This window comes from Drosophila elegans, unplaced genomic scaffold (genome assembly GCF_018152505.1).
Source record: "Drosophila elegans isolate 14027-0461.03 unplaced genomic scaffold, ASM1815250v1 contig_208, whole genome shotgun sequence".
NCBI lineage: Eukaryota > Metazoa > Arthropoda > Insecta > Diptera > Drosophilidae > Drosophila > Drosophila elegans.
Window position 1 is genome coordinate 18,918,595 of NW_024545578.1, and position 27,870 is coordinate 18,946,464.

The 27,870-nt window shown below is 41.7% G+C and overlaps 1 protein-coding gene and 1 non-coding gene across 5 annotated transcripts; both read left to right on the forward strand.

The window, feature by feature from the left end:
- The first annotated feature begins 679 nt into the window (after positions 1-679).
- On the forward strand, positions 680-27,261 carry LOC108142448 (mediator of RNA polymerase II transcription subunit 13). Of its 4 annotated transcripts, none has more exons than XM_017266312.2 (14): positions 680-834; positions 2,387-2,962; positions 7,036-7,351; positions 13,377-13,470; positions 13,526-13,609; positions 14,386-14,834; positions 14,907-15,606; positions 16,658-17,098; positions 18,762-18,942; positions 19,057-19,673; positions 19,741-24,766; positions 24,838-24,952; positions 25,020-25,135; positions 25,202-27,261. In XM_017266312.2, exons 2-14 carry the CDS (start codon positions 2,894-2,896, stop codon positions 25,583-25,585), a joined length of 8,592 nt encoding a protein of 2,863 aa, XP_017121801.1. In that variant the 5' UTR covers positions 680-834; positions 2,387-2,893; the 3' UTR covers positions 25,586-27,261. The 4 variants fall into 4 exon arrangements, with proteins under 4 accessions (XP_017121801.1, XP_017121802.1, XP_041564369.1 ...); XM_017266313.2 differs by having other exon boundaries at positions 681-773; XM_017266311.2 differs by lacking the exon at positions 680-834 and adding an exon at positions 928-1,834.
- On the forward strand, positions 13,646-13,787 carry LOC121467167. The gene has a single exon (XR_005977317.1).
- Positions 27,262-27,870: the final 609 nt, after the last annotated feature.

A 27,870-nucleotide genomic window follows, 5' to 3' on the forward strand; every position in this document is an offset into this window, starting at 1 on the left:
AAACAGCTGTTGGAAAAGACAATTGCTTTTCCTATGTGGCAAATGTCATATTATTCGTTTTGGCATCAATTTTAAAAACCAAAAACTTAAATTTTAAACGCCTTTTAAGTATATTATATGACATGATTCTTAAGAACTGTCAAAGTAAGCTATTGGGTAGACTTACAAAGTGAGTACATCGGAGTCGATCGCTAAAACCAATTGTTAATTGTAGAGTATGAAATACTTGTTGAAATGAACTTATTTTACCTAACATAGTTTCAATCTGCAAATAAGGTATAAATATTATCTTATGTTAAAAAAAAATGTATTTGAAAATATTTATTAATAATGTTAACAAAACTTTTACTATTTCCTTAAAGATTATCTATATATGAAAAGGACAAGGATAAGATTATTTTTGTGGAGCAAATTAAAAAACTTACAGTTTACAGTTTTAGGCGAACTATCGAGAAATTAAAATAATTTACTTATTGCCAACCGTTACAGAAATGGAATGCAGAATAACAGGAAAAATATTTTTTGGTGTGAACATTTTCCTATGTACGAGTGGCGACCATTTTGCGGTGTGGCCGGAGTTGCCTGTTTAGAAGGGTAGTTTTTCAGTCATTCTAAAATACCACGCAAAAGCGTTTAATGTGGTGGATTTTTCGTCGAACAACACTGGCTCTGCCGCCGACGGCAAGTTTTCCCTGATATTTGTTGCGAATTGTTATAAAAATCGATCGCAGATTTTTCCGTTTGCGAATGCCAAAGAGAAAGTGGCACAAAATGTAAAAAACCTGCGAAAACTAGATCGGCAATCTAAAAGAACACCGAAAAAAATAATAAAACGTAAAAATAAGATCGAAAAGTGCAAATTCAAAAGCGAATGTCCGAGAAGAGATGTGCGATTGTGGTGTGTGTGTGTGAAAGAATAGCTGCAACAAATTAAATATAAATAATAGTGCCAAGTGTTGATTTATGACGAATGATTGTGGCGCAAAATGATTAAATGGCATTTAAGCCGTGTTTAAACATTGCAGCGGAAATGTTCAATAGTTTTTAATTGCTGTAGCGGTCGCTGCCCCGGCGCTTTGCGTGTGTGTGTGGGAGAAAGAGGAGTAGGAGAATGAAAAAAGAGGAATATGCAACAACTGTGCGATTTTAGTTATCGGTGGCATTTTTTTCGGCTATTTCGAGTGGCCGAAAGTAAAAATCTAAAAACCTGAGGTGTACACACACATCACTGCCCAGAGACACAGAAAACGGGGCAAAAAGAAAACTATGAAAGTGGTTGCTCTGCCTTTGCCGTGTAGGTGTGTGTGTGTGAGAGGAATGCTGCCTGCCTATGTATCACGTTTCGCACTTTGTGTGTGTGTCTGTGCAGTGTTGAATAGTGCATAAATTATGGAATTTCGGATTTCTTTCGAGTTTCGTTTTAGTTTCAGATTTTTCCCTTAATCGATCTGTTCTCTCTCGCTCAAAAAGGTTGCATCCCCAAGAGATGCACAAAGAGCGAGAGCGAGCGAGAGAGAGCGAGATAAACAGACGCCGCCACTAACGCACACGCACACCAATTCAAATGCAGTTAGCTGGTAAAACTTGTTTTCTCCCTCTCTCTCTCTGCAAAAAGAGCAAAAGCCGCTATTCGGCCGCTACTCGCTCTCTCGACACTCGCCGCTGCTACGACACAAACAGACAGACTATATACCATATATATGGCCGATTCAAAGCTAGGCGAGCAAAATTTCCATTGTGTGTGGCGGCCAGCGTTCGCAGTCGGTTCGAAAATTTCTGACTCGTCATTTGTGCGCAAAAAACACTAAATACATCGCCAGAAATTCAAGCCTGAGTAATAGATTAAATATAAATATTAAAAGTACTGTTATTTTCGAAAAAATATGAACTGACTCGAATTTTTCTGTGTGTGTAATCTTCTGTGTTTGTGTTGGTGTTTCCCTATTACTCATCTCATTTTGCATTATAAATTTAAATTTTCTGTTTAAAAAGGCATTAATAAGCTGGGTTCGATCTGAAAAATATAACCAAAAACTTACTTATTTCATTTTTTGTCTACATCAACGATTAACGAAAAATCCAACGACTTTCATCGTCGTTTGTGTGTTTCTAGAAGTAAATGTGTGTGTGTGTGTGTGTGTGTGTATATATACTCGCTGCCTTCGGATGAAAAAGTCAATTTCTGAGTCGCTCTCTTTTGCATGAATGAAACAGCGAATGAACGAACCCTTGTAATTGTGGTATATATGTGTGTGTGAGTGTAGCAACAAATAATCACAAAACAAAAAACAATAAGAAAATTAACTAATAAGCGCAAGATTGCAATAATCTCGAAATTAAAAACAAGTAATAAGTGTAAAAAGGTCTAACTGATTTTATATTCCAGCTATAACCAACAACAACAACAGCAACATGCATAATTATACAGTATGTGTGTTTCATTGCCAAAGCAACGTTTACGTTTAAATTCTCTCTTGGGAGAGAGCAAATAAATATAAAATACACATAAATAAATAAATCAAAACCAAACAACCAAACATCAAATAGCAAATTACAAACAAAATTCAACAACAACAAAATATCGAAAGCAAAGAAACGAGTCGAAAGAGAGTTCAATATTTGTGTATCCGTGTGTGTTGTCTCTCTCGCTCTCCTTCGCGTGTGTGTCCGTGCCTATATCTCTGTGTGTGTTGTGTGTGTCAGAATCAATAATAAAAAATAATATCCAAAAAAGAATAAAAATCAAGCAAGCAAATGTGCAAAATACTAAAGAATTTCCAAATCAACAACAAATAACAACATCAGATAAATAACAATAATAGCAATACACTACAAGCAACAACGTTGAGAAAATGAGGAGCTGCTGCTGTGCGAAGAAAACAAGCCAAGAACTATGACGCATCAAAATCATCAGACAAACGGCGCAAGTTTGGAGGATTGCCACACAAACTTTTATGCCTTGGTGAGTGTTTTGTGTTAAATTTTTTTTGCAATTGTTTTTGCTTGGGTTTATTTTACTAGAAGATCTAGGTCAGTGATGATTCAGGGGGAAGGGGTGGGGTCGCTTGCGGGGGTGTGTCACCCACACAGTCAAAAGTAAACCACCGATCATGGGATCTCTTTCCATCTCACTCTGTAATCGATTGGCAGCGAAGGTGCCGCCGGTCAGCGCCAGCTGTTTATCGTTATCGCGTTACAGATGCTTGCCGAAGAACCAAAAAAAGTTTAGATAACAATAGTTAGGAAAAAAAATATAAAAAAAAACAATGCAGATCAGTAACTTGTTTTTATTAATTTTCCATAACTTCTGGTCCTAGACAGACTACATATTTTGATTACAATGTTTTTACGTTTTTAATTTTAGTTCATTTCTTATTTTATGGTATTGCCAACCTAAATCATATTAATTGTTTAAATCTCGATAACATGAATTGTAAAATACCGACCTTAAATTCTGATTATTCTTTCACAAAGGGGTTGTTAACTTCAAAATTCTAAACCTTAAAAAATACATACAATGTTAAAATTATAATTAACTACTGCATAAGTCAATTCAATGCATAGCAACAGGCTTCAATAATTTACACAAAATCACATTTCTAAAAACTTTTTTTAAAGTTTTAATTTAAAACTGAAAGACAGAAAATGAAATGAAGTAATTATATTTAATATGTTTATTCATTTGGGAACCTTAGGATCTTCTTTTTCATTTTTTATGATAACGTTTTATTAGGTTTTTAATTCTTTTTTTCTCAGCTTAAAACCTACTTGTATCTAGGGTATGAAAGCGTAGATCAAAATCAAAATTTGTTTATTTATTTTTACTTTATTAAATCTAAAAACTGTACTATATAGTCGATCCGGTTACCGGGTGTCCACTGTAGCAGTAAAAACGTCTGACTTTGTGGCAACTGGCGGCTGTTGCTCTGTGACTTTGTGGGTTTTGTGACTGCGGCTCGGTGACTTTGTGGCCCATAACAGGTTCTCCTTCTCCCCGAGCCACAAAAGTCGAGACTAAAAACTCAAGACCCGCGACTGGAAACTGAAGACTGAATACTTGGTAGTACGACTAGTTTGTTGGCCCCGCTTGTGATTGTTGCTATTGCTGTCTCTCCTCCTTGGCATATTTCTTTAATGAATCTCACGGGGGAAAGAGGAGATAGCTGAAACGAAAGACATACAGAAGCCGAAAAAAACGGAAAAGCCGAAAGAAATAGTCAAAGAAGAAGAGGCGATGACGACGACAATGCGTACAAGTCAACGTGCTCCACTTCCCCTACTCCACTCTTGATCTCTCCCTTCCGCTGCCACTCTCTTTATCCGTCTTGCTACTTACAACTCTCTTGGACAGTTTGGTGTAGCCAAATGACAAGGGGAGAAGGAGAGGCCGACGCCAACGAAATAACGAAACAATAACAAACGCGCCAAACTTTCTCTGAGCAAGGCGACAGAGCGAGACGGCGAACGAGAGAGCAGTTTGAACTTGAGAGGCACGCGCGCGTGAACAAATACAACTGCAAACACATAAAAAGCATAAGCATGTCGGAATGATAACAGCAAAAGAGTGGGAAATACGCTCTCTCTCTCCCGCTCTCGTTGAAGGATTGCAAAAAGCGAGAAGGGAGAAAGATAGACAGTACGTACAGTGGCCAGATAAAAGATAGAAAAAATCAACCTACGAGATAGCTCGCCCAAAAACAAAAGCCAAAGCCAAAAACTGAAAGCCGAAACGAAGCAAAAACAGCGAGACGAATTGAGAGCGAAAATGAAAACACACACAAAAATGGCAAAAACTGAAGCGAGAGGCAGCAGCGGAAGAATGTGGAACATTTTTGTCGTCAAGACGGTGTGGTGGAAAAAAGAGAGGGCTTGAGAATTTGATGAGAATGGCCGGTTCGGGGGAATACCTCTGGGTGTGTTGGTGTGCGTGCGCCAGCCCGCCTGTGTATGTATGGAAGTGTGTGAAGGTGCAGTTATTTATTTTGGCCCCATCTCGTTTTGGCTCATTGATTTTGCACTGCTTTCTCACTTGCCACTTGCCACACCAGCAACTTGTTTCCATTTTTCACAATTACTAGCTTCTTAAAACCTCTCCAAGGCGAGTTTTCCTAACTCAAAATATCTAAAAGTGAGAGGAGAGTTACAAAATGTTGAAATACATAGGGTTTCATTTTGAAGAAGTATTGGTCCAGCTTTATAAATATTTGTTTTTGGGCAATGGGATTCCATTTATGTTCGTGTATTCCTTGACTTTTAGGCATCTATATATTAAACACAAAGTTTTAAAAACTTGGCTTACTGTTTATCGTGAAACGTAGGTTTGTATTTTGTTAAAAAAATGTCCATGTATCAAAAGAATCTCGCAAAATAATTCCAGAGGTTTTTTAACATAGTGAACAAATCAGTTTTATCCAAGCTGTTTCGTTGAGAAATGGTAAATTGTGGTGGTCACAGTTTTAAAAATAAAATGGTTATTATGAATGCGATTGCGGCTTGGGTTTCGACTTATAATTTTCGGTGGGTTTTGGTTTATGTGGTTAGAGTTTCACTTTTCCTAGTTAAATATGCATTCTTTCGTAGAAGATTCCAGTTCTGTTTGGAAGTTTCAAGGTTTTGTGTGGATTTGGGGACTGTTGTATAAAGCCAACGCAACTCTGCAACGGAAGCCGCCAATGACGACCCCAAATGGCTAAAAAAGCTAAAAAGCCAACGAGCCCAGTTAGTCAGTCACTCATTCTTCTTTTTCTCCGTGCTTCTCTCTTGATTTCGCTTTTTGTTTCTTCTTCGGTGCCCCCAAGTTTTTCTTGTCTCTGGTGCAGCTCTTCTTCCGCTCCGCTCTCCTCCTTCTTCTGTACACTTTGTCGTTTTTTTCGTGCTTTTGTTTTGAGTTGCGAGGCAGCGGAAGATTTTCGAGCTTCGCTTTGGTCGTTTTTATTGTTGTTGCTGCTGCCAAGTGCAATGAGGAATGTATTTTTACATGTGTCTTTGTGCGATTTGCAAGATTTCGCAACACTGGTAAAATAGTGGGCAACAATTCAAGATGATTATCGTTTTTGTATAGATTGAAATACACAGGAGAAAAATACTCTAAAACTGATGTATACATAGTTTATAAAAACACTTGTTTTTGTAAAAAATAAACTCTAGAGTGAAGTTTTTAATACACGACTTAAATTAGAAATTTCAAGCAATTCGTAAGTCAAAAATTTAAGAGCTTAGTCATTTTCATAATATAACATTATTTTTACAGAACATTTAGTACAACAAAACCTCTTTTAATTTTCGAACGCTTAATATTCAGTACAAGCTCTCCAAATCGTGACAAAACCATGAATTAGTAATTCAAACTTACGTCATCCATCGGTAGATTTTGTGTAAAAGCCGATAATCACTTATTTAAAATCGAAATCTCGGTGAGTCAAAAGGTGATATAGACTTTGTTAAAGGGATTTCCTAGTTTCAGAAACTGCACAGTAAAGATTTCACAAACCAATTATTGTGAAATAACACTAGCTATCTATCTATAGTATTACAATATTGAATCGGGTCATCGATTAAATGGGTCATTAAATTCTTTTTTAATTACAATTCTTATAAAAATGGAATATCATAAACGGACTTTAGTTTTTTTTTCACTATTTTTGTTTCTGTAATTAAAAAAAATTCCAAGTCAATAAATCCATGTGAATAGACTTATGGCCTTTTCGAAACTAATATGTATTCTATTCTAAGTAAATTGGGTCGAATCTCTGTGTCTTTTATACTTCTTTCAAGATATTTCCCTAACAGCTGCAATAACAAATCTTGAATTAAGACTATATTTACCTTACCGTACGTCATTTATAAAAAGCGCGTGTGGACATAGAACTTTCGTCACGGCGGGGTAAACAAATGATAGAAACCATTCTATTGATAAAGATTGTTCAGTAGTAGTTATCTTTTATGGGTATTACAAAACCTATTTGGCATTAAGTCTGACTACCATTATCTGCTTTAATACGAATTAATGACTAATTCCTTATGAACTCTTTACAGACTGATTTATGTGGAATAAAATGGCGGAAGTTCGTTAACGGGGAGCGGCCGAACGCATCGAGCGATCCATTAGCGGACCCGATCCTGCGCTCCTATTCGCGATGCATCCAGGCGGACATGCTGTGCGTGTGGAGGAGGGTCCAATCCACGAAGACGGACAACGCCGACCCGAATGCCTTAACCTTCGAGATCACCACCTCAACCAAGGTCCACCCGCCCCTTTCGCTGGCCGCCGCCAAGGAGCTATGGATCTTCTGGTACGGCGAGGAGCCCGATCTCAGTGAGCTGGTCGACGCCGAGCTGCTCAGAGTAGCGGGTAAGTTATCAATACTTAGATTTGAACCAATGGAACAAAAAACTATTTTGTAATGACCCCTGATACTAAAAATAAACGCGTGAGGGTAAAATGGTTTCTTAATTCCCTGGCGTAAAATGCGCGTCCTAAAAAGCCTATGGATATGGGTTGGAGTAAGGGTATCTATAAAGTGGGGATGCATTTCAAAAGGATTACATGTGAGGTATTCTTTCAAAAGAAATATCTTAAATAGTTGTTGTTAAATGTTATTGGTTTTATAAAATATTTTATAAAAACTTAAACAATTTTTGCATTTAAAAAATTAACTTAAATTTGTCCTAGGTGGTTAGAAATTTAGGTCGCCATACTGTATGTTCACTGTAAGGGAAGCCTTTTTTAACAGCCTAAAAAATAAGTGTTACATTCAAGATCGATTGTAATATTTTGTCCCTTTCTCTTTCTCTCTCACACACACACACACACAGATACTCTCGCACACATGCAACATGGTGATGAATTTAATAAAGCTTCAAGGCCGCATCCATCGCATGCAGTGCAACAACAAATATTCGCCATCTCTTTTGGTATAAATGTGTGTGTGGGTGTTTCGCTTCTGTATGAGAAAAGCCAAAACAACGCGACACACAAACAAAACAAACAAACAGAGAAACACGCGAAACACATTTCGATTGTGGCAGATGATTATTATTGTTATTATTGCTCTCCTGCTCCTCTCCTTGATTTTCTATATTACTTGCTCTTTCTTCCTCATCCCCCCTTTTCTTTGCCGTCATTTAACTCATATCGCGTCGTTTTAAACCGTCAGCAACAGAAAAAGAAAAAAAGAGAAAAACAGCAACAAACGTCAATCACACAAACAAAAAAAATCACAAATTTAATTTTAGACTTTGAATTGAAATATCAATCTGATCTGTTAAAAAAAAGACAGCGAATCCCATTGTTTCCCAATTATTTTGTATATTTTGGTATTTGTAGAAATATAAATCTATTCAAATTTTTGAATGTATTAACATTACCCTGAGCATTTTTTTATCAAAAAGTAATAGCCACCTTGTAAAAGTGCAGAAATATTTTGTCTTTGTCAAAATAACATGAAAAATAATACATTTTTTCAATAAAAATTCATTTTTCTTACTGTGCAAAATAGGAAAGGGGAAACAGTGCTAAAACGTCACCTGTCATTTGCACTGTTTTTCGTTCGCCCTCTCTTGGGGTCTCTTTCGCTCTCTGGTAATTATGCAAACGCAAAAGAAGGGTGCTCCCGCGTTCTCCCTCTTTCTCTCCGTCCCTCTCGCTTGCTCTTGCGAATATTCAATACACACTGGCCTTCGAAAGAAGCTCTCTTTCGCTCACCCTCCCGCGCCTTCTCGTTTGCACCCTATCTCCCTTTCTTCTCTTATCAGCCATTGCGTGTGGCTACTATTTATTCAATATTTTGTTATTGCCTCATTATCTGTGACCACTAACTACGTACTACCTACATCGTGCATTTGAGAATTGGAATTTCGGTTTTCGGTGGCAAATTCCATTACCCAACAATTAACCGCTAGTTGTCCCAGATCCATAAGACCGTAATCTAATATTTCAAAGATTCCCAAATTTAATAGAAAAAAAGTATATTTTTTTTAATTTAGATTTCATTAAAATTTGTTTTTCAAACAGAAATATCCTTTGCTTGACGTTCCCTTCAGTCGCAACTCCAGTACTAAAATTATCTAGAGCGATATATAAATTGGCACAATGCGCAGAAATTTGCTAACTATAAATTTACAAAATGAAGGTTTAAAATAACTAAAAGTAAAGACAAAAACCCGTCTTCTTTAATTGTCTGACACGAATTTATTTTAATTATTCTTTAAACCAGGAAATAATTTTTTCAATTAAAAAAAAATATTTACTAAATACTTTTTAAAACTTGGTACTTTCCACCTTGTAGATGATGTATGTATTTCTGTTTTTATTGAAGTGTCGACTGAGATACGGGATACGGAAGTGTGACTCTTTTTTTTTTTCGTTATCTGCCTACGTCATTGTGGCCCACTGATTTTACAGTTAGCTCTTGCTGCCTGTTTGCGTTAACGCTTTTTTTTAGGCGCGCACTTTTTTGCTGTCTGGAGTTGAGAGTTGAATGCACGTAGCTTTTACCGCTGATGAAATTTTTTTCTGGTTTTTGCCTTTGCCTTTGTCGTTGCTGCAACGCCTTGTTTTTTGTTATTATTGCATTTTTTTAATGACAAGGACATTGACTAATTGCATTGACATTACTTTGTCTCCGTCGTTTGTGCGAATTTTGTTTTCTTTTTATAGACTTTTCGTTTCGGCCGTAAACAACAAAACTGGCAAAAAACTGTCGTCCCCCATCATGTTGGTGTGAATGTGTGTATTGTCGAGTGCGTGTGAATGAAACTCAGAAAGAGAGGGACAGAGAGAGCGCATTGTTTCTCTGATTTTCTGTAGCTGAAAATGGCAACGCCGCAAATCTCAGCCTGCCTGCACTGTGGAATAAAACCTTTAAGTTTTCCCTTACTAGCAATAATCATCGAAAATTTGAAAAAAATTGTTTAAGAGAACCTTTTTAAGTTTTAAACAAATCTTTTATTATTTATATAACTTTAAAAGTTAACTTGTTAAAAAAGTTAAAAGTTAACTTGTTCTTAAGAGCCCAATAGTTTTGGAATTTCAGTTTTGTAACGAGTGTAGACTAATACTAACTTTAAAAAAAGATCTCAGAATTAAGCGGTATTATTACTATTTATATTTTTCTGCTGCAGAAATTTCAAAACTAATTAATAAAGTATTTTGTTTTGTAAGACAGTTAATCAAATAAAGTGTTCACTCTTTTTTCACAATTTACTGCCACTGTTTACTAATTTACTAAAAACTTTTGTATGGTTTTGAGCTAGTTGTTCCTTCTTGCTCTTTTTATTTGGTTCCTTTTTGGACTCACGATGGAGAACTCAAGTAGCATTAAGCTAAATCCCAAATATTTGTATATTCTAGAATTATTAACCTCCTACTTCCACTTCTTAGAAGAAAAACACTCCACACACGCTACTTGTTGTCAATGTACTTAAAGTTTGTTGTTGTAATTTCGATGCCATACGATTTTTACCTTAAACAGCTGTCACTTGTACGTGTGTGCGTGAGCGTGCTGGGGGTCATTGTGTGCGTGTGCTCCACAATTGGAGCCAATAATTACGTGCTACTCTGTGAGATACAGAGAGAGTCTCTCTTTTGCGATTCTTCTCTCTCAATGAGCTTAAACTGGTTTGCAAGCTTAATTACAATGCGCTTTCTTGCTCATTTTGTTGTTTGTTGCCTTTTTGCATTCATGTTTTTACCTGCTTTTGGTTTTGGATTTGTTGTTGCGCTTACTAAACAATTTTTCGATGTGTGTGCGCGCAGATTATTGACCTTGATTAAACATTTGTTGCTGCTCGTTCTGTTTTTTTTTTTATTTTGTGGCACACAACTACATAAATGCTAAATAACGCTCTCTTGTTATAAGACGTTACAGTTGTTGTGAAATACCCACAGAGAAAAAGGAACCCTCTTTCGGTATTATGCTGCGTTAGCAAAATGTTAACCCAAAATAGCATTGTTTTTTTTTTTGGGCCACAAACAAAAAGCATTGAGAGTGCGGGGGAAGGTGTGCGTGTGTGGGTGTACGAGTGCACGCCTAGCGGCACTTTGTCTCCCAAGCAACCACTCTCTCTTACTCGCTACTTTCGACAGAGAGACTTTTACACCTCTCTATTTTTGAGCGAGAGAGCAGCAGCAACATGTGCACAAACCACACGTGCTAAAAAAACACACCCACACAGACATGTGTTTGTGTTTGTGGAATTTGCATTGAGCAGTCGCCGTCGATTCCGATTCCCGATTCCGATTCACTTCACCCGATTACGATTCCTGTTGCGAAGCTTTGAAGTTGGAAAGATTTTTGGATAAGGCAAAAAACTGTGGAAATTGAAGAAATGGATGTCACGACCTGCAGACGACAATGACCAGAGTACCTTTTGTAAAGTAGATTAAAGTCACTTATAGTTTTTGAAACAAACAAGTATACAAAGTAAACAAAAATTTAATAAATAATAATAATAATAATAATTATAATAATAATAATAATAATAGTATTTTCGATAATAAGTATAAGTAAATTTCTAACTGGCAATACCTTTTCATTCTAAAAGTTTTTTCTGGGCTTAACGACTTTAAAGTAAGAATGTCTTCTTTAATTTTTTGTCTTTGATGTTTTATCTTTGTTTATTAAAATATAACATCCATTAAACATTCTTAGTTTATTTTTTACTTTGATTACTTCGGAACAAAATCACCACCAATAATTTTGTGTGAACATTGTATTTTGTTTACTCAAAGTCACTTCTGATGTGTTGTTTTTTTTGTTTGTCGTCCCGTTTGTGGCGTCTTGTCTCTCGTTTTTGTTTTGTTTGTTTGGTGAGAGAGCGGCTGAAGCTGGCCTACCCTTGTGGGCTTTTTTTTATTTGGCGAGCTTTGAACTTTTAGCCGTTGGCCGAGTGTGGCAATGTGTGAGTGTGACCTCAGAGAAGAAGAGAAGCGAAGAAGAGCCGGCTTGCAGGATGGAAATTGGAAGTGGGTATGGGAAATATGGAGATGGTGGGATAATAATAGTGGAGAAGAGGAGGGAGAGAGAGCAGGAGGTGGGCTCTCTCACGCACTCACTCACACACACACTGGCATAATCGTACATTGCCCTTTAATATCTATGTGAGTTTAGGCGTCTTTTGTACAAAAAAAAAACGTACGCTGATCTCATTGAAGAGAAAAAATATGCAAAGTAGTTCCATAGAAAATAGTACATTAAGTTGTAACTTTCTTGTTACAGTGGCTTTTTTTTTGTTATTTATGTATATTGCTTACCATTATGTAGTTATTTCATAAAAAAAAAGTTGACCAAAAAAGAACCAGAAGAAATAAGTGCAGGCTTGAAAACAAGAAAAAGTAAAGAGAGTCAAAGAGAGATTTACAACATAAGAGTGTGTTTGTAGGTGGTGGATGCTTGGAATTTTCCAAAAATTTCCGAACTGTCTTTTTTTCTTTTATAAATCCCAAATCCTTTCGCCCCTTCCTCTCCTCTTTCCGTTTCCCTTTCCCACTCTCTCTTCCTTCTACTCGTTGCGCTTTTTGTTATTTTCAAGTGTTTGCACTTCCGCTTTGGGATTTTGTTGCCTGGCGGCTTTTTGTTTGTTTCGTTCCCTTTTTCTTGTCTTCTTATGTTTCATTTTTATTCCGCTCAACTCATATTTGCATTTTTGTCCACAGTTTTTCTTTTTATTCATCCCGCCTTGTGCCTCTCTTTCTGGCATTCTAGCTATCTTGCTTTAAGTTTGTTTGTCATTTAAAAAAAAAAAAACAACCCAATTACAAACGACAACAAAACCAAAACAAAAATAAATAGCTAAAAGTTTTGTTTTTTTTTGAGGCGTGCGCGCGTCGTTGACTTCTCTTTTGCGAGAAAGAGAGGAAAAGTGCTAGAGAAAAAACGAGAAGTGGATTGTTTTGCGTTGTAGATGACTCTTTTCATTGTTTTTCTCATTGTTGTTAATTATATTTATTTTCTCCACAATTTGTTTTTGTTTTTGGGTATTTTCCACTTTTAGGTTTGAAAAAAATCATGAATTTTATTAGAAATGACTACAAAATGTTGTAAAATCCATTCAGATCTGGAACTTGGGCATTATTTACATGGAATGGTTTTATATTAAAGTTTTAATAGAGCTATGAGTGATAAATGCTAAATAGTATGCTTGTACAGAAACAAGGCAATGACCCATTGATCTTGAAAATTTTATTACGATCTAATTAGTTTAACGGGCATAAATATTTAATGATTAACATTTACCGTTAAACGTTTATACTTTTATATCTGAAGCTGAAAATGAAATCAAACAAGTCGTTTAACACCAATAGTTTTACCATATCTATTCTTACCATTTGAACGCTGAAGATAACTCTAATAAATATCCAACTTATTATTTTTTAGCCAACCAAGCGCTTTGGAATGGCACCTGGAAAGGAGCCCTTACTTACGAATGCCGATCGCTGCTCTTCAAGGCACTGCACAATCTCATGGAGAGGTAATATTATTTATAGCTTCACATCCGATAAAACCTAATCCTATATCCCTTATAGGTTCGTGCTGACCAAGGACATTGTGCGATTTGGCAAATGGTTTGTGCAGCCCTGCACTTCCAGCGATCGTCTCTTTGGCCGAAGGTAATGTTGCGTTTAAATAGGAAATTAATTGCTCATTCCGGATAAACCCCTTAATTTATGCGAAATTGCTGAACATTTCTTCCAATTCGCAATTTGGTAACATCCCAGAACAAAGAACAGGAACTCTGTGCAATGGCATTAAAGCTTGTGACATTGCATCGTTCTTCCTGCGACATTTATAAATTAGCTAGCCTTTGCTTTACTTCTAGAAATGATTATGTAGTTTGGTTTCCACTTTACGAAATTGATAGAGAACCATTTAAAGTCAACTCATTTTCACCGGGAGAGTCATCAAAAATCAATAAATGTTTATAGTTACACGGTTATTTACGTTTATAGGTTTGTCAAATCAGTAAATGAGTCAAAAAAAAAGTTTCTTTAAAATAATTTAAACTTCAAATGTAATAAATCATTTACATTTTATTGACTGTTTTTTTGTAGTAATTTTGTGTGTTTAATAAAACTTTAATTTTAATTTAAACTCAGGCAATATTAATCGCATTATTACTTCACAAATTAATTACCTAAACAATTGTCCAAATTACTTTACATTTAGGAATAATGAGCCAAGGGATTTCCCAACCTATGTAATTTTAGAAAATTTTGACAAAAAGACGGAAATTGGTTCGAAAAAGAAAAAAATCAGTAGAATTATGAAGTGTACTTTAAAAGTAGTAAGGTAATAGGTATCTAAATGTCTGGTTTTTGAAGGTGCAACCTTATTGAATGAGTCTTTGTATGATTTTTTGCTAATTCTACTATTTCTTTTCCTTCAGCTCTCAACACTTGTCCTTCTCATTCACGTTCTTCGTTCACGGTGACACCGTCTGCGCCTCCATTGATCTTCGCGAGCATCCCGCCGTTCGTCCGCTGACCAAGGAGCATTTGGCCGAGGCGGCGGCTGCCTTTGCGGCGGCCAGTTCCCCGCCAGGATCGACAGGATCTGCGGCGTCAGCGGGCGGAGCAGTGCCTAATTCTGGTCACGATGCGAATGGCGCCGGCATGGAGCCCCTGGATGGTGGGGAAGGTGCGGCCAAAGCGGCGCCGCCGGCCCATGCACGCAAGGTGATGTTGGCCCCATTCGGAATCGCGGCCATACTCACCGGCAACAGCTACAAGGCCAGCGATCCCATAGCCGAGAAGATCCTCGAGGACTGGGCCTCGTTTTTTCCGCTGTGCAATAAGGACAACACGGATGTACCACCCGTGGTGGAAGTGGTGTCGGGTGAGTAACTCGCACTTGAATACTTTCTAGCACTTGTGATCTAAACTATTTGCTTTAAATCTTTTCACCCAGGTGGTCATAAGATGTATCATCCCACGAACTACGTACTAGTCACAGACCTGGACGACATGGAGCACATGGAGTTCGTCGAGATGCAGAAGATGCAAAGCTCGGTGAGCGGAGCGGCGGCTGAGGCTTCGGTTTTGGCCTCACTTTCCTATCCACCGGGTGCTGCAGCTGCTCCTCCTTCCCTGGGAGCGGGTCCATCTGCTGCAGCGATTCCTGTGGGTCCTGCTTCCCTCAACGCTCCAGGAGGAGGAGGAGGAGGAGGGGGCGGAATGGCCTCCGTCACAAACGCCTCCGCCAAAGAGGTATCCCGCAAGGCAGCTCCTCAGGCGGTCAGCGCCCTGGAGCGTCTCGCCTTCCAGCCCTACTACGATCAACGGCCCACCTCGGGCTTCACCTTCAATACCAACAATACTCACATACCCGCCTCGGCTGCCGTGGAAATGCCGGAACGAACTTGGCAGGATTGCGTGATGAACACGCTTCACGTGGATGCAGCAGCGGCAGCAGCAGCGGTGGCATCTGCTACACCTTCCTCCGGAACGGGGACATTGGCAGATGGCGACGAGAATGAGCAGAACAAACCGCCGCAGCAGGATTCCAAGCAATTGGTGCAGCAGCAGATTCAACAGCAGCAGCAACAGCAACGACAGAAGCTCTGGAATTTTGTGGATCCCATGCAAAAGGCGCCCTGCATATGCACCAAGTGAGTTTCGTTCCTTTAGTTTGCTACAAATTATAGAGGAGTTTTCCCTGCTCTCTTACTTCCTCTCTATATGCAAGGGTATTCTATAATCTCTAGAGCTAATTTAATTATAGTTTAAGTGTCTAAAATAATCCAAGATGGTTGATTTATTTTGGTAGTTTGAATGCTCTTATTGAATTTGTTTGTTGTTATTGGCTATAAACCAGACTTTAGGTAAAGGGAAAGGGTTTTTAGTTTCTTACCAGGTTGTTTTAGGTCCGGGTTAAAGTTTTCTGGATGCCCCAACAAAAAATAATTACAAATATTTTTAGACAGATTTTAATTTTTTACAAATCTAGGGTCAGATTGGTTAATAAAATGTTATTTATATAGGCATAAAAATTAAAGATTTAATGTCCGAAGCTATACCATAATATGTTTGAGACTTACTCCGTTCTTATTTACCTTTTATTATTATTTTATGCTATTTTTCTAAAAATAATTTTAAACCAAAAATGATGAAATTTTTAAGACCAATTTTTGTGTAGGTTTTAAGTTCACTTATTAAGCTTGCTTAGACCAGAAATTTCTAGAGATTGTGGAAGCACTTTTCTTTTTCCCAGCGCGTGTTTTTTCTAATCCCTTTTGCTGCCTCTATTAGAATATTAATTATTATCCCAAAAGATATTGATATTCACATTTAATTGATGTAGGGGAGATGTTGTGCTCCCTCTAAGAACCTAAAACCCACCCCCCTAAAAACCACAAAAGAACCCGCTTTGATGGCATGCCTAAAAAATACCTTTACCTTAGCCAGCTGTAGGCAGTTAAAGACGGTAGTTTCGACCATGTTTTTGCTGTTAACTGTGCATGCGATAGGCCATAGAATTGTTTGTTTCTTTTTTTCTATACAATTTTTTTTTTTGAGTTACTTAACCCACACAGCAGCAACAAAACAAAAAAAGAACAACTTTTCAGCCAAAAGACAATGCTACGAGAGCGAAACGTTTACAAATTGTGTTGCTAGTGTCTAAAACCCGAACAAAAAATACCCAAAAAAAACAAATTTCAGCGCCCAATACAGCAGCAGCGGTAGCAACAACAACAGCAACATCAGCAACACCAAGCGACAACAGCAACCGCTGGGATCGCCGGCATTGCGAGCAGCAGTTATCGGTGCCAGCGGTAATAAGTCGTCAGCATCGTCTTCGTCGTCATCTTACCAGCAACATTACCACCAGCAACATCTGCAGCAGCAACAGCAACAACAGCGACCGGGAACACCTGTGCCACCGGCATCAGCAGCAGCAGCAGCAGCAGTTACATCGCATCATTCCAGTTCCCTGAGCAACACTTCCGCCTCCAATTCTTCCGCGACCGCCCTCCGGCGTCACAATGTGCCGTTCCACAAGCGGTTGCTCCATTCGCTGGCATCCACCGCCTCCTCCTCGGCCACGTTTAGAGCCAAAAACCACAGCAACACCACAACAGACACCAATATACCAAAACAAAGGTTTGTGTGTTGAGTGGAGTGGCGTCTGTTCATTATAGCCAGTGCTGCCTATGTTTTTAGTTTAACGCTATTCAGTTTTCTCTTTTTCATATACGGTTGTGGTTAAAATAAAAGCACTGAGGGATATAGGACTGTTAAATTGTTTAATTTAGTAATTTGAAAATGATCCCTTTTTTTTAAGTCAAAAACGTTTCTAATAAACTAATTTTTGGACTTTGTAACTACCAAATATGGCAAAAGAAAATATTTCATATTGTATTCCTTGTTGTCTATTTTTAAATTCAGTTTAAAGAACCATTTATCATCTCTCAATAGTCTCAATAGTCAAAAAAAGTTTTTTTAAAAAGTAAAAGACATCTTTAGTGCTATTATTTTGACCGCTGCTGTGTGTACCACCCGTACTCCTACTTTCGCTCTTTCTCCACATATATATATTTTTCTATCCACTCTCTTCACACGCTCTGTTAACCTTATAATTTTCTTATGTTTAATTCTTTTGTTGTTTGGTTTTTGAGCATATTTATTTTCTGACCCCTAACAAAATACACTGGAATTAAAGAAGGGCATATTTTAATTCACCACGCCCCCACCCAAAAAAAAAAAAAAAGGAGTCAGCACACACACACACACACACACATAAACATTCGCGCGTGGCCATTTTGCAATAACAAGTTTTTATTCTAATTCACTTGGTAAATGGTTAATTAGCAACATCAAAAATAAAAATAAAAACAAAGCAACGCTAAAACACAAAAGACTGCGATCAACGATCTAAAAACAAATTGTATAATATTTTCGATTTCGAGGACATACAACACGTTTCGTAGCATTTAACTAGCTTAGTATCTACTGCCCCCGCCCCCCCAAAAAAAAAAAAATCCACTTTCCCCATTGTCGTTCTCATTTTCTCATGGCCCGTTTAGCAAGTACTCGATACCGATACTGGATTGAGTACGAGTATCTGCTGGATACTGAGGCCTGAGCACTTTGGTTTTGGTGCCGCATGGATCTTTTTGTTTTATTCTTCTAGGTTTTATGCATTTTGTGGAATGATTTTGATTTCTTTCGCTGGTTTTCCAACTTGTAAATAACAATTGCATATATAATACGTATAAAATGGGTGTTTAATAAATCTCTAAAGCTTATCAAGAAAATGATTTAAGCGGTGTAATATTTACTAGATTTGAGCCACAAATCTTAAGTTTTTCATTAAAAGTATTAAATACACTGATAACATTTTCTTGATATTTTATCATTTTACAAAAAATACTCTTTAGATCAGTGTTTTAAAACAAAAATTTCGTTTTGCTTATACATGTTTAGAGATTTTTTGTGATCACTTCATTTTATAATCTTTTATTTTGCAGCTGTAAAGGTTTTGTTAATTTATTTAAACCTTAAACAATGGATGTGGTTTTTGTTTTCTATTTGCTAATAGTTCTTTTTGGGACACTTTGTTTTTGCTGGAGTACCCCAATCAATACATTATTTACAAGTATTAATATACACGTACCTGTGTATCCATAGCTACATTATCCGTAGTTTGAGCATTGTACATAACCTATTTACAAAAAAAAAAAAAATAGAGATATCACTTATACTGGCATTAAATTGTAACCACCTTGCTAATTATGATGTGTGTACTTTCCTTTCTTTCCCACAGACATCTGGGGAATACACCTCATGGAACGCCACATGGCGGGGCCTCAACGTACTCCCGGAATTCCTTGGGTGGCGACTCCTCAATGCCAGTGGCCTCCGTGGAATCACCGGCCACACCCGCACCCTCTCCGCATCCCAATTCAGCCCACTCTCAACCGACATCCGTGCCGCCCGCTGAGCAAGTGAGTGCAAGTGACGACCCCCAAAAAAAAAAAAAAAACAGACAAAGACAAAGACTCCAAGCCAGCTTATTTAACTAACTCGTTGTGTTATTTTGTTTTTCCTTACGCCAACAGCTACTCAATATGAGTCCGCATGCGCCCACTTCCGTTTCCAATCTGCAGCAGCCGCCGACGCCCATCGACCACCTGCTGGATAAAAATACACCGGCGCCGACGCCGACGGACCAGCATGACAACAAGAGCATTACGGCCTCACCTTATGTCCATCAGACGCCCAGCGTGGAGCCGCCCTCCTATACGGATCATGCGGCCGGCGGCGGCGGCGGGGGAGCATCTGGTGGTGGGCAATCCCTGAGCACTGGTCCCGGCAGTGTGCCCGCCCAGCAACCGGGCACGCCCACAGCAGCAACATCAGCTGGTGGAACTGGTTCCTGTGGAGGTGCAAACGCAGTTGTTGGCAATGCAGTGGGTACCATCAGTGTGAAGAAGCTGGAGATGCAGCAGCAGCAGCAGCAACAGCAGCAGACGCCAGCAACGGCAGCAATGGCCATCAGACAGGATGCAGGTGCTCAGGGACGGGGGACAGGAGGTGTTACCTCCACCACGGAGGCCTTGAACAACCTAAGGCGACTGTACAGTCCGCCAAAGTTGACCCTTAAGGATCCGGATAGCTTCTACGATGACGAGTGGCTCAAGGAGGTCATCTACGATTTTCAGTACCAGGAGAACTGGTGAGAATCTCACACATATATATATTATTATAAACTCTTTAAAACATCAATATTTATCGACCTTTAGGGACTATCTGCCGGTGAAGCGACCGAAACTGGATAAGCAACGTAGGCCAAGGTATGCGAAGAACCTCTACGAGGGACATACACATGTGAAGCCGCTGATGCCGTCACCCGGATCCGTTTATGGCTCACAGTTGCTCTCCCTGGATGTGTCCGCGAATTTGACAGGCGGAGGAGGAGTTGGAGGCGGAGGCGGAGGCTCAGCGACGGGCACATCCAGTGGCGGTTTAGTGGGCATTGCCAACAGTACGGCCAATGGCAGCGATGCAGAAGCGGAGAGTGGCAGCAGTTTCTTCCAGGGATTGGACATTAAGACAGAGCCCGGTTTGCACTCGCCCAACTGCAAGGAGACCTCGAAATCTTCGGGTGGTGGAGGGAACAGCAGTGGCGGTGGAAGCGGTGGCAATCTATTCACCGCCGAAGGGCTGAATCCATCGCTCAACGATCTGGAGCAGTTGTTCGAGACGAGCTCAAACGATGAGTGCAGCAGTGTGCAGATACACACGCCACCCGATTCCAATAATCCCTCGAACGGCGGTTGCAGTGCTGTGACCAACACCATCGAAGACCTCAAACGGAGCACAGCGGTGGCCAGTGCTGTGGTGGCAGCGGCAGCGGCGGCAGCAGCAGCGGCGGCGGCCTCGGGAGCGGGCAACATTCAGGCGGAGGATCTAACCAAAATGTTTCCCACACCGCCGTCGCACGAGCAGCAGCATCCGAACTCGAGTCCCTGCCAAACGGACGTGGTCATGACGGATCTCAGTGTGGACACAACCACCACTACCACCGCAACCACCACCACCGCAACCAGTATAAGCAGCAGCAGCAGCGGGAGTGGTAACACGACTACCTGCAACACCACAATTACGAGTAGTATCAACACCACCACCACCACCACCACCACTGGCAATTGTAGCATCAATGCCAGCAATGCCAGCAATGTCAGCAATGCCAGCAATACCAGTATTATCCTGGCAGCCGTACAAGCTCCCGTCACCGTGGTGGCCATCCAGACCGTATCCAAGCTGGTGAAGCAGGAGTATAACCTGGAGTTGGGCAGCCCGGTGGAGGAGCCCATCGATGACTGGAACTTTGTCTATCGACCGCCGCAGCAGGAGAAGTTTGTGGGCTCGACGCGCTATGCACCGCTCACGAATCTGCCCAGCCAAACGCAGCCGCCGTTGAGTCTGCCGCCGGGATGCTATTATCAACCCACCTGGAGTAGTCACAAATCCAGGGCGGCCACTCTGGCCAAGGCAGCGGCGGCTCAACAGCAGCAGCATCAGAAGCATCAGGCCCTGCAGCAGTGCATCCAGTTGCATCAGCAAAAGTTACAGCAGCTCCAGCACCAGCATCATCAGCAACAACAGCAACAGCAGGCGGCCGCAGCAGCAGCAGCAGCAGCGGCAGCGGCAGCGGCATCGACGGGAGGCGTGGGCCATCAGAAGCACCAGCATCAGCATCTGCATGATCTGCTATCGGCGGCACCAAGGACACCGCTAACGCCCTCCACTGTGCCCCAACCGTTGAGCAGTGGCGGCAGTCAGTTGCTGCTGAATCAGCTGAATTGCCCACAGGCGCCGCCCGGCAGCTCCATGCAGCAGGTGATGCAGCGTGCCGGAATGTCGCCCATTTCACCGGGTCCCGGAATGGGTCCCTATGGCGCCCGTAGCAGTCCCATGTCGAGGGCGACGCCCACGCATCCACCGCCGCCATATCCATATGACCTGGCCGTTGCCAGTCCGGCCACCTCCACATCATCGTACTTGAATCGGCCACTTCACTCGCAGGAGCATCCGCACATGCATAATATGGGCGGCGGAGGAGGAGGAGGAGGAGCAGCAGGTGGCATGGGTTCCGGAGGAGCTGGATCTGGAGCTGGCGGACACATGGGCATGATGCCGTACACTGGCGATGCGGGCATTGCCAGTGGCGGCACCGCGTTGGCAGCCGGTTCCTCCAGTTTGCTTCAGGAATTGCCAGAAGTGAACTCTGTGCTGGTGAACATCCTGCTCTACGACACGGCCCTGAATGTCTTTCGGGATCACAACTTTGATAGCAGCAGTGTGTGTGTGTGCAATGCGGATACCCAGAAGATTGGCAATATACGGGGAGCGGATTCCGGCGTATATGTACCCCTGCCCGGCGTTAGCTTCAATCCATTTCCGACAGCTGGAGGTGGCGGTGGAGGTGGAGCAGCGGGAGCAGCGGGAGCTGCGGCAGCTGGACAACGGATAGTGAATGGACCCAGTTCGGCTGGTTTTGGCGGCATGCGGATGATCAGTGCCTTTGGGGGTTCGCCGGCCTCCGCCTCGATGCCCGGAGCTGGCTCCGGGCATGGCCATGGTCCGAACGGTGGCTCCAACTCGTCGTCCTGCACGCCGCCCAGCAGCAATCCCCACATCACCGGCTATGTGGACGATGATCCCGTGGAGTGTACGTGTGGCTTCAGCGCAGTGGTCAACCGTCGACTCTCCCATCGCGCTGGACTCTTCTACGAGGATGAGGTGGAGATAACGGGCATAGCGGATGATCCGGGCAGGAATAAGCAACCCTCGTTGCTCAGCATCATCCAGAGTCTGGGCAGGAAGAACCAGATCAAACAGGGTAATCCGGGTGAAACGAGTTCCGCCTTGGAGAAAGTCGGCGCGGGTGGTGTTTCCGGTGGACAGCTGGAGCAACTGGCCCATGCCATCTTTGACCTGCTGTTGGATCAGTGCTCCATCATCCAGACATCCAGCAGTTCCGTGCACAGAGCTCTCCAGGCGCATCGGCGACGAATGTCCCGCCAGCGGAGGATCTTTGGCACGAATGGAGCACCCACCGCCTCGTTGGCCTCGATTGCCAATGTCCTGGAGTTTATGGATGCGCACGACGTGATCAGCTTGGCCCTGGAACAGGCGCGTTTGGCATTCGAGAACCAGCGGATGGACAACATGATGGACTTTCATGGCAACGGCAGCAGTAGCTCCCATCAGCAGCAACAACTCACGGCCTTTCATGCCCCACCGCCGGCGCTGCGACACAAGCTGGCGGGGATTGGCGCCGGCCGGTTGACGGTCCACAAGTGGCCATATCTTCCCGTTGGATTCACGCGCAGCAACAAGGAGATTGTGCGCACCATGAATGCCATACAGCCGATGCTGCAGAGTGCCTTCCACTGCAAGTCAAGGGGTGGCTCTGGCTCAAAGGATGCCAGTTCGTACAATACGGTGAGTGGACCGCTCACCTGGCGGCAATTCCATCGCCTGGCCGGTCGGGCATCCGGACAATGTGAACCGCAACCCATACCCTCTGTGGTGGTGGGCTACGAAAAGGATTGGATATCGGTGGCACCCCACTCCATCCACTACTGGGATAAGTTTCTCCTCGAACCCTACTCCTATGCCAGGGATGTGGTGTACGTGGTTGTGTGTCCGGACAACGAGCATGTTGCTGGCTGCACACGCAGCTATTTCCGTGAGCTAAGCAGCACCTACGAGATGTGCAAGCTGGGCAAACACACCCCAATTCGTGGCTGGGAGGGCATCCTCCAAGTGGGAGCTTCTCGCAATGTGCCCACAGATCGGGAGACCACGCCGTTGGACGATTGGTTGCGCACTCTCGAGCACACTGCTCTGGCGGAGCAAATTCGTCGCTATGCCGTGGCTTTTATTCACCAATTGGCTCCATATCTGAGCCGAGTGCCCAACGATAAGACGCTGCTGAATCCACCCGATGGCACGGCCAACTCCAATTCCAACAAGGGAGGCAGCTCTTCGTCCTCGAACAACGCTTCAGCCACTGGTCTGCCTGGTGGCGATAACATCACAATGCCCACGGATAACATCAAACTGGAACCGGGCACCGAACCGCCAGTTGTTCAGCCAATGGAAGTCACCGAAATAAAACAGGAGGCGGGAACGGGAACGGGCACGGGCACGGGAAAAGGAGCCTCTGCTGCAGCTGCTGCAGCTGGTGACACTAAACCAGCGCTGATCCTGGGCGATCCCTTGGGCATGGGCGAGACCCTGGAGGACATCAATCCATCTGCCATTGTTCTCTATGTGGTGAATCCGTTTACCTTCGCCTCGGATAGCTGCGAACTGGAGCGATTGGCTTTAATTGCCCTGCTGCGTTGCTATGCGGAACTCCTGAAGGCCGTTCCCGATTCGGTGCGAGCGCAGATGAGCATACAGATTATATCGTTGGAATCGATCATGGAACTGGGACCCTGTGGCAATCGAAGGCGTTTCTCCGATGAGATCAAGTGCCTGGCATTGAACATTTTTTCACAGTGCCGGCGACATTTGGTGCACGCTCAGTCCGTGAAAAGTCTGACAGGCTTTGGAACGGCCGCCAATATGGAGGCGTTCCTCAAGACCAAGGACGAACCCAATCGACGGGCCTACAAAATGTACACCGCTCCCTTTGTCCTGGCGCCGATGCACGAGCGAAATGACAAGACGGACTTCACCAGATCGGCGGGCAGTATGCATGGCCAGAATGAACATCGCTATTCGGTGATGTATTGCAATTACTGCCTGAGCGAGGATCAGGCTTGGTTGCTGGCCACCGCCACAGATGAAAGGGGCGAGTTGCTGGAGAAGATCTGCATCAACATTGATGTGCCGAATCGTGCAAGGAGACGGAAAGCTCCCGCCCGTTATGTGGCACTCAAGAAACTGATGGACTTCATCATGGGCATCATCTCGCAGACATCGCAGATGTGGCGTTTGGTCATCGGTCGCATTGGACGGATTGGGCACAGCGAGTTGAAGTCTTGGAGCTATTTGCTGAGTAAGCAACAGCTGCAGAAGGCATCCAAGCAGTTCAAGGACATGTGCAAGCAATGTACACTGATGTATCCACCGACCATTCTGAGTGCCTGCCTGGTGACCCTGGAACCGGATGCCAAGCTGCGCGTGATGCCCGATCAGTTTACGCCGGATGAGCGCTTCTCACAGATCTCGATGCAGAATCCACTGGCGACGCCGCAAGACGTTACCTGCACCCACATCCTGGTCTTTCCCACCAGCGCCGTCTGTGCGGTAAGTTTAGTACCTTATATATTCTTAAAGATGAGATTGGAATTGATTGGAATTTTCCCGCTTGCTTTCAGCCCTTTACCCGCCAATTCCAGAATGAGCCGCAAGTGGAGGATGATTTCCTTACCTTCGAAGAGGAGGGAAACGAGGACTTCAGCGATGCGGATATTGGGGATATTTTCTGGGACAGTAAGTGCTTGTAAATAAAAAAACGAAAGTGCCTGCAGTTACTAACTCTTTCCCCATTTGAAATCAGGCCACATAGACAGAAATTCCAATCATGGTAGTCCAGGACGCATGGACGACAATCGCAGTTGGCAGAGCGCCGGTGGCAACAACTTTAAGTGTACACCGCCCCAGGAAGTGGAGGAGGTTGGTGATCTATAATTTAATGACAAGGACAAAACCCATAATAATAATTTTTCTTTGCCATTCAAGGTTGGTTCGCTCAATCAGCAGCCGATTTCAGTGGGCTACATGGTGTCAACGGCGCCAACGGGTCGCATGCCCGCTTGGTTTTGGTCCGCCTGTCCGCATCTGGAGGATGTGTGCCCCGTGTTCCTTAAGACAGCCTTACACCTGCATGTGCCCAGTATACAGACTGCCGACGATATCCTCAATTCGACCAATGCCCATCAGTCGGCCAACGATCATCCGCTGGACTCGATTCTCACGGCGGATGTGCTGCGATTCGTCCTCGAGGGATACAATGCCCTCTCCTGGCTGGCCCTTGACTCCAATACACACGATCGCCTCTCCTGTCTACCCATCAATGTCCAGACGCTTATGGATCTGTACTATCTGACGGCGGCCATAGCCTAAGGTCCAGCGATTTAAGATTTCAGATGTCAGATGACAGATGACAGATTCCAGATCTCTGATCCCCGGATCACTTCAAAACTGAATCAATCAATCAAACGCAGTCGCATGCTTCCGTTTGCAGAACTTCCACTAGCTATATCAACCTCAATGAACAGCAAAATAGAAAACCGAAAAGATCTTGAACAGAATCCAACACCAAGCAACCAAGAATCGAAGTTAACAGAATCCAAAAACACCAACAGAACAACAACAAGAGCAATAGCAGCAGCAGTTAACGCAACGCACAGATTACTTAGCATAATCAACATGAAAACAACACTAAACAAAACAAAACAAAACAAAACAACACTAAACAAAAGAGATCACCGATGAGAGCAGCGGATAAAACTTTATCGTCTACCGATAAGTCTTGAACAGCAACAGCATTACTATTTATTAATCGTCGAGAATTTGTAAAAGTGTCAAGTGCAAGAATTGTTTGTTTAATTTTATTTTTTTATACATATACATAGGCTGGCGTTCGATTAGTGTTTAATATTTATAAATATACAAAAAACGATGAGCGAATGAGTAATAGCGAAAAGCAAACAACAACAAACAACCACACAACATGTAGGCATATAGGTCATATATACAATAGTGGCGTGGATGAAAGCGAGTAACATATTTAGGCTAAGTAACAAAGTTTGTACATATTTACAACCAATTCGCCGTAAGCAGCAACAGCAACAACAACAAAGCAAAACAGAAGTGTAATTATACAATTAGTAAATAGTTTACAACAAATTGAACGATGAGGAGGAGGAGTAGAAAGAGAAGAAGGAGGCCCTATTTAAATATAATAAATTAAATCAATAAATTGTGTAAATTTTTGTGCAAAGCGAGAATTAGTTTAAATTTAAATTATACAAGAAGAAAGTGTGAAAACCAACCCCAAAAGAACCCAAACACACGCATTAAACACACCCACACGATGGAAACAAACAAAACATATAAATAACTGAAACGGTATACTGTAAATTGCATATATAAAAACTATATATATCTGGACGCCAAGCGCAGATGATGAACGACGAGTAGGAGTAAGAGGAGGATGAGGATGAGGACAGGATTTAGTGTTAGGATGAGCGTTAGGAAGAGTTTTTAATTTCGTGTGTTTTTTGTTGTCTCTTGTTTTCGTATAATCCTAGGGAAACATTTGTATTTCACACAGATACTGAACACACCCACAAAAGAAAGAAAGAAACAAACAAACAAACACACACACACACCACTCACATAGCCAATTTTCTAATAATGAAATACTTAAACGAAAATGTGTACAAATTAATAATAATGCTTGTAAAGAACGGGAAAGCTTTCTACACTCACCAACAACACCACAACAACAATTGATTTTGCACGTTGAAACGATTTTCGCTAGGTTTAAGTTTAAAACAAAATCAATTAAGTAAAAAGAGGAAAACAATTATTAAACAATGAAATTATTTTTACCTGTGTATTTTAATTAGCATAAATTGTGTAAACAACAAAACCTACGATTACAAAGACGTTTTCTAGTAATTATCCACAACAACATAAAAACACACAACACCCCCCACATGCATATCTTTTAAGTAGTTTCGATTTCATTTAGTATTCTATTATTTGTGTAATAAACCGAACTTATTTGCAAACCTGATTTTTCATTACATCATTTCATTGCCATATCCTATCGCTCAGAGCCCCCCGATCCCGAACCCCAACCCGATCCCACGTAGATCATCCATATCTATATATATCACGCAAGTGCACGCTGTAAATAAGGAACCGCTTACAATCATTTTCTAGAGATCGATATTATCGTGCTTGCCGAGTTTTTCCTAGCTAAGAAGGTTTCAGTTGCCACACACACACTCTCTCATTCATTTCCCGGGAAATCGAAGACCCGGGCGCCAATAAAAGCAAATAATTATAGCAATAATTAAGTGTAAAGCACAACAAATGTTTAACGATTAAAGAAAACAACCAACTCGAAACATTGACCGCAACAATTGACAACAAGCATTCATAGCAACAAAACCAAAACAAAAAATAAGGAAAAAAAATATATATATGGATTAAAAACCAAAATGGGAACAGTTTTTTAATAAACAAAACTCAGTTTACGAGTTGAAAATTTTCTAATTAATGATTAGCTTAAACTAAGGACAAACCACAATTCACTTGGAAATGAAGTTGACGAAATGCGAGCGACTACAAGTTATACACGTTCATTGTAAAGTTAATTAAGGGTCAAGTTCAAG

Bases quoted from the DNA above. Each gene is read 5' to 3' on its own strand.
- LOC108142448 (XM_017266312.2), top strand. From the start codon at position 2,894: ATGACGCATCAAAATCATCAGACAAACGGCGCAAGTTTGGAGGATTGC. The intron at 13,471-13,525 runs GTAATATTATTT...TATCCCTTATAG, and splicing joins CTGCACAATCTCATGGAGAG to GTTCGTGCTGACCAAGGACA. The intron at 18,943-19,056 runs GTGAGTGCAAGT...TTACGCCAACAG, and splicing joins CCGTGCCGCCCGCTGAGCAA to CTACTCAATATGAGTCCGCA.